The sequence below is a fragment of the Neomonachus schauinslandi genome, chromosome 6 (assembly GCF_002201575.2).
Source record: "Neomonachus schauinslandi chromosome 6, ASM220157v2, whole genome shotgun sequence".
NCBI lineage: Eukaryota > Metazoa > Chordata > Mammalia > Carnivora > Phocidae > Neomonachus > Neomonachus schauinslandi.
This window is the reverse complement of record NC_058408.1, coordinates 56,181,002-56,192,270: the sequence shown is the minus strand read 5'-3', so window position 1 is coordinate 56,192,270 and position 11,269 is coordinate 56,181,002. Positions and strand designations below refer to the sequence as shown.

Below are 11,269 nucleotides of genomic sequence, written 5' to 3'. Positions count from 1 at the left end.
TATACACCATGGCCTAAAGCCATGGCAATTTAGTTATTAAAGTAAATGTGACTTTAATTTGCAGTCAAAATTTAGTGGGGCCAGGATATTTGACATATATATATATATATATTTCTAAAAGTGCCCAAGGCCAAAACCTTTTGTTCTCTGAAGTATGTAAGAATTTTAGATATTCTTCCTTATTCCTTTAGTAAAATTTTCCTTCATAAATAAAGATAAACCAGCTCATGCCTGAGTAGAAAGTTCATAATTTCAAAATTTTTGAAGTCCTAAAATAATGAAAAAAAGTATACAGGGAGAGTGAATGTGCACATGAGCCTCAGTAAGCACAGCCCTGGAAACATTGTGAACTGTGGGTGACATTCTTCCTAAAATCAGCTTACAGTAGTATGAGGGAAGTTATGCTTTAGAATGTTTGCTTTATCTTTCTATTAATGTCACTTATTCCAAGTGTTTATACTTTGTATGTATAATAAATAATAAGGCAAGATATTTAGTATTGAGTTTACTGGATTGGAAACGTGGAGACAGGTCATGTACTGACCAAATACATAAGCTTGGGCAAGTCTTTTCATCTCTCCTGGCCACAGCTTTTTCAACTGAAAGAGTATGACAGGGTTTGGCATCAAAGGCCCTTTCCAGGTTTAATATTCTGTGGTTAAAATGGAAACTACGACAAATGAATGTATACTTTCAGAAAGATCAGTTAGGTTGTGAGTTCAAAGACACAAATCGTATCTTAGATTCACATATTCCCTAGGGGCATATATACTTTCTGATACATAGCAGATAATTAAAAAAATCTGTTTATGATATTTAAAATTTTTAAGTGTTTGGTCTCTCAAATACATTGATAGACTGAGTTATTTAAAAGGCCCTTTCCAGGGGCGCCTGGGTGGCTCAGTCGTTAAGCGTCTGCCTTCGGCTCAGGTCATGATCTCAGGGTCCTGGGATCAAGCCCCGCATCAGGCTCCCTGCTCGGCGGGAAACCTGCTTCTCTCTCTCCCACTCCCCTGGCTTGTGTTTCCTATCTCGCTCTATCTGTCAAATAAATAAATAAAATCTTTAAAATAAAATAAAATAAAAGGCCCTTTCCAGCTCTATTATTCTATGCTTAAAATATAAATCAAGCCAAATAAATAGTGTAGTAGATCACTGAGGTTTTAAAATTCAAGGACAGAAGTCTTATTTTTGATCTATGTATTCCCTTCAAAGCCTCATATAACTCCTTCCATAGCAGGTGCTCAAGGAAATATCTCTAGATTACAGTTATTTATTTTGCTTTGTTTGTCAAGTATATTTCCAACACTGTAACATTAATGAGTTGCTTTCAAAATTCATTATTAATTATGTCTATTTCTTACCACCCAGATCTTATAAAAACAAGTAAACAAATGGGAAACAGGTGAGAAAAATATTCTGTTCCTTAGTTTTCCTCAGTGAGACAGCTTTTCCATATTTTAGATTTCATGAATAATAAAATCTAAAAACCCAATATGAATCTAGTTTCATGTACACTAACAGATGTCTCAGGTTTTCTACCTAAAATCAGTAAGACAAGAATTCAAATTGCTGAAGAGACTCTACGCATATGTAACATAATCTATGGCACATGTTCCATTGTTAACTGAAAACTAGTTCACTTTGGGAAGCAACCCTGAAAAGGCAGATGGCATGGAAAAAAGAAGGTGATACTCTTTTTATAAATTTTAAAGTAGCACACATGAAATGTGTGAAATACTCAAGGGTTTACAAGGGGGAAAAAGGGCAGGGAAAAAGAAAATTCATATGCACCCTATATAAGCATGAAACTCCTAATGAAACACATTAAATAGAAACACATGACTTTCGCTAATTTGTTTGTACTTTATCCTTCTTTTTAATAGAAATTAAATTTAGTCACTTAATGTACATAATGTAGTGTTTGTTTTCCAGTCTGGTTGCTTTTCAGCATTTACTTTTGCGTCTCTTTGAATAACATGGGAAATGTTATTCAGCATCAAGATGCGGTGAACAGTGTCAAACATCAACTGTACTTAACAGAGGACAGAGGGATCAGAGTTAATTTGTAGCTAACAGCATGGAAAAAAAAAAAAACCACAGACCCACAATAATATCAACATGCATTATTAGCCAAGATTCAAAGTTAACCCAACCCACACAGATTTCTTCTAACTTGAGAGTACATATGTTAAGGTGTGACTTTATCGAGATCCATAGCCATAGTAGTAGGGTTCATCAGGGTGGAATCCATAAGCTGTGGCAGGGCGTCCAAGAATACCAACTGATTGGCCAAAGCCATCCATTCCAAGGCTGAAAAGAGAAAAAGGAATGATAAGTTATATTGTTCATCACCCATCCACAATGTAGGCCAAGAGGAGGCTGGGAACTTTACACCTCCAGTATTCTCTTCCTAGCAGCAAAAGTGATTTATGTGGCTATCATTAGGCCTTTTTCTTGTGTGTGTTTGTATACACACACACACACATATATATATATGAAATATACACGTATACGTTATGTTATATATATATAATATGTATAATATTAAATTAATATAGCCACAAATATGTGCAAAATAAATATTTACTTCTAACAATGTGTTAAAAATGTTGGAAACCTCTGTCATCAGGTACTATTCAAGATAAAGAGGAGGACAGATCAGAAAACTTTTAATAAATTACATTCATATATGGCTTTTATGCCAGAATATGAAAAGATTTTATGTGCTAGCAAGTATCAGTAATACACTGCTAGGGAATAATAAAACTAAAACTGTAGTAAAATGAGTTTTGTTATTTATAATAAGATCATTTTTCATATGAAGATATAGTTTTATTAATAAGGACACACATTTTGAATTTTAGCAGTAAATTCTCACTTAGGGCCAAATCATACTATAAGCCTAAACTGAAAGAATAAGACAAGGATTTTTACAATATTTAAGTTAGCCAGATTTGATCTGCAATTCTTCTCTGACTCCTCAATAAAACAAAACAAATAAATCGTACATGTTTCTTTTGAATGACAGCAAGATAATTATAAATTTTGTTTCAGTTTATTCTATGGAAATAACAGAAGCCTAAACATAACTTTCAGAGTTATAAAGATATTTGAAGCATGGATAAACTTTACTCTAAAAAAGTATTCTTTCATCTATTAATAAATTTAAAAGAAAATCTGTTCTCCAAAGCACTTTTTAAGGATCAGCCAATTATCCAACACTTAGCAAAATGACAAGAGATTTATCTTGCCGGGCAAAGATGGAAGCTATGACATGCTCATGCATAGCTCATGCAGTGAATGCTAGTGAGCTTATTTCCAATCAAAGGAAACAATTTATAACGGAGAAACACAAACTTTGGGAAAAATAAATATATTTAAATGTTTTAAGATTTCAGAGTATACTAGATGGAAAGATACTTTTTATTTATCAGCAAAATCTCAATATGATTAAAAATTATATAGGCACTAACTTCCTCTCACAACTCAAAATAAGATTAAGTTAAAACACAATAGAAGTAACTATTAAAATGTTAAGGTTTTAAATAATTTGTGTAAGTATGTGCATGCATGGCCATGTGTGTACTGAGATAGGACTAAATACTAAATGTAAGGAACTATAATACATATAGGGCATATTATTCATGTAAATCCACGGCTCAGGGTAATGGGTTTTCTGAGATACAAGTTTTACGTTAGCACTTGTTAGTGAGTGATCCTGAAGAAAACAAACTTTTTGGGCACCTTCTAAATGAAAAACTGTGTAGAATTCCTAAAAGTTGGCTGGAATTTTTAAGTCTGAATTTTATTTTGAAATGGCAAAATATAGGCATGTCCTTCCTACTTTGGTCTCCTGGGAAGAAATTTTAATTTTATAATGAAGGGAAACATTGCTCTAGAGGCAGCTTTAAAGAGGTTTCAGAAAGTAACGCAGCCCATGAACTCAGATACACCTTATCAGTTTAAAATTAGAGGAAAAGTTGGCTGTTGACATTTTTCTCCTGAAGCACTAAGGCTAACAAATACTTATGTATCCAAACAACTCTCAATTATGTAAAGGTTGATTGTATAGCTTATGAATTTCAACTCCTTCCTTCTTCATCTACTTACTGCCTGCCTTTGGACACTGCTTATATTTTTTAGCATCTCTTCTCAGGCTGAATAGCAGGAGACTTAGGTTGAACTCAAGTTAATTTTGTCTTTCTCAATCTAGAGGCTTTCAGGAATTTGGGAACAAGAGGCAGAGTAGATCAGTAAAGAAACACGCAAAGGCACCTTAAAAACAGAACATCTTACAGAGGAACTCACAACAATAGTACTGTAGTTCTATCTAAAAGAAGAAGAGAATCCTCAGAAGGGAAACTGTCAGCCATGTTGGCACAGAACAAGATGCTCCTCAGAGGCAATTGTTGGTAACCAGCCCAAGCAATTCCTTGGGATGACCTGTAACACTATAAGGAATGTCTGACCTTTTTGGCAGGCTTGTCCTCATTGAGGAATGGGTCTTAAAAAAGGTTCTGAGAGGTCATTGTACATTCAAACTGCAAAACTGTATTTTATTTCTATGACTGATAGGCAAACTTCCGATTATTGTATTCCTATGTGGCTTGACAATGGAAAAGGGTAAACTTAGACATTAACCAATCTGCCTGATGTAAATTGACAAATGGATATTCAGCCGTTTTTTAAAAAATTTGTTAGTCACATTGTTGGTAAGAACTGGCACCCCCAAGTCAATTAAAGTAGGATCAAACCTTGAACACTGATGAGTTTGAGTTTCTGAGCCTGCAAGTTTACTATAATAAAGTTCTATTTATGCAGTCAACAGTTCACTCAGAGACATCTGTGTGTTCAGGCCAAATTTTTTTGAACTTCCATAGATATCATTTGGGAAAACAATTTAAGGAGAAAAAATAGAAACTCTTAAGATGAGTTTTTCTGTAATTATCCATCATGTATCACAGATGAACTTGCTGTTTAAAGAAAAGAAGGTCTGAAACATTATGACCAGTTTGGATGGTGCTTTGATGTAAGTCCTCGGTCCTTTTGTATTATGAAAGATCAGCTATATCTACACAATTAATATCTTTTAAATAAAATTCACTCTGAAACAGATTAGCTTGATTCTTTAATCTCTTATTTGGTTCTAATAGAGGTGAAACTGGACTTTTCAGGATGCTGAAACCTGCAGATAGATATTCTTTTGGGATATGGGGACATTTGTTGTACTTTCTTCCTTGGAATAAAGATGTAGCCTTGTTAATGTTGAATCTGGTTCAAAATGAGGAGAGTCAAATAGTAAGTTTTCCTTTAAGCAGGAGCAGATAGACTCTTTATGTAAGGGGTAGAAACCATGACTGTAAAAGGGAAGTGTGGCAGCGAAAACTCTGCTTTCTTGATCCACTAAGGACTTAGAACACACGGTACAAAGGCACAGGCGGGCCCTCACTAGGAACCCCAAGAACCCAGGGAAACTGAGCTCTTACCCTGTGTCACCGTTCTCCTCCAGATGAGAGTTTGTATATTTGGCTATTTATACTGGAATTTAATCTAATACCACATGTGTGTCTCCATATGTACATATTTTCTTCCTGGTACTCCTAACCTACACAGAAAGGGTGTGTCCCTCTAGATCAGAATATACCACTACTAGACCACTTTTAAAATAGGACTATGTAGTCTCATTTAACCATCATCCTCAATGTCTAGATATCATTTTTTTTACCTTTAAATTAGCAAACATAACAAAATGCAATCTCTTCTTAAAAACATATATTTCTAGTTCAAAGAAAATGGTTCCTATTTGTTGTGAAAAGACAACCAGGAAAGGTAAGGCCCCCAAATCCTTCTGCTACTAAGTTTTATGTCCCAAGAACAGTGATTTGGGGGTACCTAGAAAGGAAAATGACAAATTCTTCATGAGTAAAAAAATTATATTTAAAATTCAACAACAAATATAAAATCACATCTAGATTTTATCTTTAAACAAACATTTGGAAATCTAATTAGCATTCAGCAAGCAGGAGACAGAATTTTCTATAATAGTGACAAGGCTTCAAACAAATTTTTAACAGCATTCATTGTATTTCTAAACTTGCAATAATTCAGAGAGGGGAGAAAAAGAAATCCAGGCATGACAAGTGATACTTCACATGCAGCACATTACAAAGGGAATGGCAGCCAGTAAAGAATCCTAGGCACTCTGAGGCTCTTATTGGACTTCTGTGCCAGAGTTGACATTCCTGTAGAGAGGGAAGAAAATCACCTACCTCTAGCTGTTTGTGAGGCTTAATTAGTGCATATTTGTAAAGCACTTTGAAATCCTTGGATGAAAAGTGCTGCATAAGTGAAAAGTATTATCATTATTTTATTAAAATTAGGTAAAAGCAACACAACTCTTTATCTTCTTTGAAATTCCCAAGTCAGCAAAATGAATGCAGAGCAAATAGTGAATATATTAGAGGATGTTACAAAAAATAAATAAAAAGTAAATTCAAGCCAAGTTCTCTTATCATAGGTTCAAAGAATCTTTGACTTGGAAACATTTTTAGAAATAATCTAGACTATGCTTCCATTCACAACATCCTTGACCGGGTCTATTGAATTCTTTGCAGAACATCTCCATAAATGGGAATGCTCACAAGGCAGTTCATTCCATTTATGGGCCCATCAAACTATTAGAAAGTTCTTTATCTTGATCTGAAATCTAGAATTACCCTCTGGAACCACAAAAGAAATCTAATTCTTGTTTAATATGGCTATTTCACAACTTTCATTTAATCAATCCTCATGACATGCTCTCTAAAAAGTTTACCATCTCATTTGCTCTCTAACTTTGATATTTTTCAATTTTTATCTTAAAATGAAGAAGTGAAAATAATGTGATACTGTACTTATTATGTGGTCTGAAACCAGCATAGAATATAATGAGATCCTGTTTCTAACTCTCTAATAATGTAGGCTGAAAATGCATTGATCTTAAATTTTTCAAGGAGTCCTTACTACAAAATGGCTCACATTGAATGTGTATGTGTGTGTGTAGTTGTGTGTCTGTGTATACACATTTTCACGTTGAATTTCATCTTTTTGGTTTGGGTCTTTCTTTAGGAATTCTATTCTCCCTAAAATAAAAACCTTTATGACAATATTTATATTTATAAATATATTTGTATTGATAGAGGGTAGTGATTCTTATTAACTACCTATCTTTGTGATCCATAGGATAATACTGAAGGCTGGAATTCTTTTGGGATTATCAAGTGAAAGGACTTAACATAGGCTAACTTTCTTCAGAGGAAGCCTTCCAGGATATTATAGACCTGCATGAAATGATCCTATAATAGCTTTCTAGAACAGTTCATTCTTTTTATCAATTGTTCCAATATATTGATCATAGAATCAAAATCAGTATTTTTATTTTCCTAAGATTATAAATTGATCATCAGAGTAATTTCAGCTTAACTATAATTTGTCATGAGAAATTTAGTATTATGAAACTGTAGTAGTGCAATGTAATGGATCCTTTGTATCTATCTATCCATCCATCCATCCATCCATCCATCCATCCAAATAGTACATGAGTTCCTACAATGTGTTATGTATAGTGTTGACAGTCAATGTTAAAAAAAAAAAATGTGGTACTGGGAAGGCAGTAATAAGACATGGTCCTTGACCATGGATTGGAGGCAACTAAACATGGAACAAAATTCCCATAATATGTTGTATTACCCTAGTACATTTATAAATTACTACAGAAGAATAGAAGAGGAACAGATATTTAATATAAGGTGAGAGTATATTAGAGGTATGTATATATTGTTACAAACGAATCTAGGGTGCTAGAAAGTCTTTAAAGAAAATACTTTTTTTTTAAAGATTTATTTATTTATTTGAGAGAGAGTGAGCGAGCAAGTGGCAGGAAGGGCAGAAGGAGAGGGAGAGAGTCCCAAGGAGACTCTGCACTGAGTGCGGAGCCCAATGCGGGGCTCAATCTCACGACCCTGAGGATCATGACCCCAGCTGAAACCAAGAGTCGGACGCTTAATCAACTGTACCACACAGGTGCCCCGAAAATACTTTTATTTTAATGCATCTGTCACTTCCTGACTATATCTATTTTTATTTATATATCTTTTTACTTTATTTTCTATGAAAGTATAAGTACTTTCATAGAAAATACATAAAGAGGTAAAGACTGTCACTGTCTTATTAATTGCTATATCACTAGCAGCTAGCTTTGTATCTGACATGGAGCCGGCATTCAAAAAGTATTTTATTGTATGAATGGATAAATCTAAAAGGACAAGCAGAACTTCAGAGGTGAAGAGAGAGAACTCCTAATGTGGCAGGCAGCCTGAGCAAGAGAGAGAAGGAGCTAAAGAACAGCAACTGGTTTGTTATGCTTAAAGTCTTAGGTTTATAGTGAAAGCAAGTGGCAGAAGATAAGGCTAGAAATGGAGGTTAAGACTAGATTTTGAAAGCTCTTCATATGCCATACTAACTATACACTTTTGGAGAGTTGTCTCTGCTTTTTAAAAATGGGAAAAACTTACTTCTGTGTTTTACCAAGATAACTGTGGTAACTACAGGTATTAAGAGACAAAAGCACAGGGAACATTTAAGAGAATTTATGGCTGACCGTAGAGGTAACGGCAGAGTTAACAATCAAATATGCTACCTTTCCTGACAGAAATGGTATCTTTTCTCTTTTGAAATGGGTTTTTTAGTTATACTTTTACCATTTTTTAAAAAAAGATTTTATTTATTTATTTATTTATTTATTTATTTATTTATTTATTTATTTGCCAGAGAGAGAGAGCACAAAGCAGGAGGAGCTGCAGGCAGAAGCAGGCTCCCCTCTGAGCAGGGAGCCCCATGTGGGACTCGATCCCAGGACGCTGGGACCATGACCTGTGCTGAAAGCAGATGCTTAACCAACTGAGCCACCCGGGCGTCCCTATACTTTTACCATTTGAGAATGAAGGGAAAGAATTTCAAAACTGGCTGAAATTTTAGAGGTTATAGTTAATTGGAATGAAACAATTTTGTCCCTTTACTGTACGCTTCATCAAATAACTAAGAGGCTATGGTATTCCAGGTAGATGAAATCAGACTGTAGAAGTAGTTCGCCTTTGTATTCAATAGGTAGGGCTGAACTATTCTGGCAGAAGAGAACAATTTTTATTGAAATTCTTATACATAGTAACAAGAGAAGTATAGATAGAATGAGATGCCTATAAAATTATACCTATCATTAGATGTCTTAAATTGAGATCTAAATGCTTGTAATTTATAAACCAACCACTAGATGGAGAGCTTGTCTTATCACTGAGTACCATTTACAAAGTTTTAAAGCAAGTTTTATCAAATTTAAACTCTTGAGCATATTTAACATTGACAGAATGTGGTTTCCATTGCTTTCTCATATACTCAGTGTTCTCCTCTTACAAATGTGAAATAATTTAGTTAGAGCTAAATAGGAATATTCACATGCAAAAAAGTTTTGTGAATGTGGGGGCCTATGAAAATGGAAGATGCTGATCATCTTGGACATGGAAAGATGTAATGCATGTGCTTGTTAAGGTACTACAACTATACGACAACTTCTAAAATTTTCATTGAACCTGTCAAAAGCATCTTGTTTCTATAAATTTGTACATAAAACATATTTATTTTAGGTTGCTGAAGGGTGTTACTTATTGAACTTGAGCCTTTGTATTAGTGAGTAGATGAGCACAATTAAGTAGTCTTTTGATGAGCTTTACCAATATAGATCAAGTTTAGCTGTCATTTTCCATTTAGTTTTTATTCTTAATCTTTTATATACATGAGTATCAATTTTCCTTTTATTATGATAAAACTAAATGGCTAATGAATCTTAAAGAATCACCTTTTAGTGAAATCAAACCAAGTAATATTTTTCCAAAAATCAAGGGCAAGTGATATGAGCAGTGGGAGGCTGTATTTAGAGCATTCATCTGGAATTTATTAAAAAAAATTTTTTTAAAGACATCTGTCAGTTCTTAGGGGAAATATACCACCTTGGGGACAGATCCTTTCAATTTAGTTACTATACTAAGATGCTTCAGATAAAAACTAATTTGTAGTAATGATGGAAGAAGCATGTGTAAAATAGTCACTGATTTATTCCAAATGGTAAAGAAATTCCATTTCACTGATGCTCCTCTAATTTCGTTTAATTCACACTTCTCTTATAATGCATCTTAATCTGTTGTTTAACCCATCTCCAGGGGCTATTTTATTTTTTTATGTGGAGATATTATGGTTGGCACTTTTTCATATTATACCATTGCATGAATTTTCTAAATTCCTTTTTATTTTTAAAAATGTTATAGTGTAATTGAGACTCTTCTATTAACTCTAGTTCTTGGGCACCCTCTCTTACTGTTGTACCTGACAATTCAACTTCATGACAGTCCTTTCTTCATGAGCTTTACAATTTTTTACTGTGTTCAACTTCAGGTTTTTTAATTTATTCATTTATTTTTGCCTGTCTGTTGGCCCTTGAACTTGGAAATATTTCTACAGAGAGGTTCTGTATTTGTTTATAATATATCAAGACCCCAGGAATCCCCGGGGTCTTGTCCTGGAACAATTTTAAGGATAATTTCTTGCTTTGGGGTTCCCTGAATTAGATGAATAAATTCTGAACCCACTCATGCATATTGAGAAAGCTTGTGATTCCTCTTTCCCTTGGACGACTATCCTCCTAACCTAGGGTCTTGGGGCAGAAGATAAGTTTTGGTCACTTTTCCAGGCTTGTGAATTAAGATTATCTAGTCTTTTTTTCAATGATGAGAAAAAGGCAGCCCATGGAAGTTCCAGGCTTCAGGGAATTCAGTTTCATTTTCCTATACTATATAACCTATATCTAGTTCAATATATTCTTGTGGGTGGTTAGTGTGTGTGACTTGGTACATTTCTTATCTTTGTGAATCTGGCCATGAATTATAAGTTTTTGTTACATTTTATCCATCTTTTCTATATATCTATATGGGGGCACTTCTAAGCCAGCTCAGTTTACCATCTTGCTGGAAGTCCTTTCCATTTTACTCTTATTATTCTGCCCTGCACATTCAAGAAAAGAATATATCAACCTTGTACTCCTGTGACTCAGAACTGGCTTGCTTGAAGAGAACAATGACTTGAAAGAAATAACTGGAGCCATGAGAAGATATTTTCTTTTTCCTAATTTGTAGCAATTAACAGAAAAAATACTCTCATAGGTACCTAATGGAAGCTGTCA

The 11,269-nt window shown here is 34.1% G+C and overlaps 1 protein-coding gene across 1 annotated transcript in view; it reads right to left on the bottom strand.

The window, feature by feature from the left end:
- Window positions 1-1,807: 1,807 nt before the first annotated feature.
- KIFAP3 (kinesin associated protein 3) overlaps window positions 1,808-11,269 on the bottom strand; it is a 185,583-nt gene continuing 176,121 nt past the window's right edge. The window contains exon 20 of the mRNA XM_021682645.2: window positions 1,808-2,313. Within this exon, the coding sequence (XP_021538320.1) occupies window positions 2,205-2,313 (109 nt within the window). The 3' untranslated portion in view covers window positions 1,808-2,204. The remainder of the gene's footprint in view (window positions 2,314-11,269) is intronic.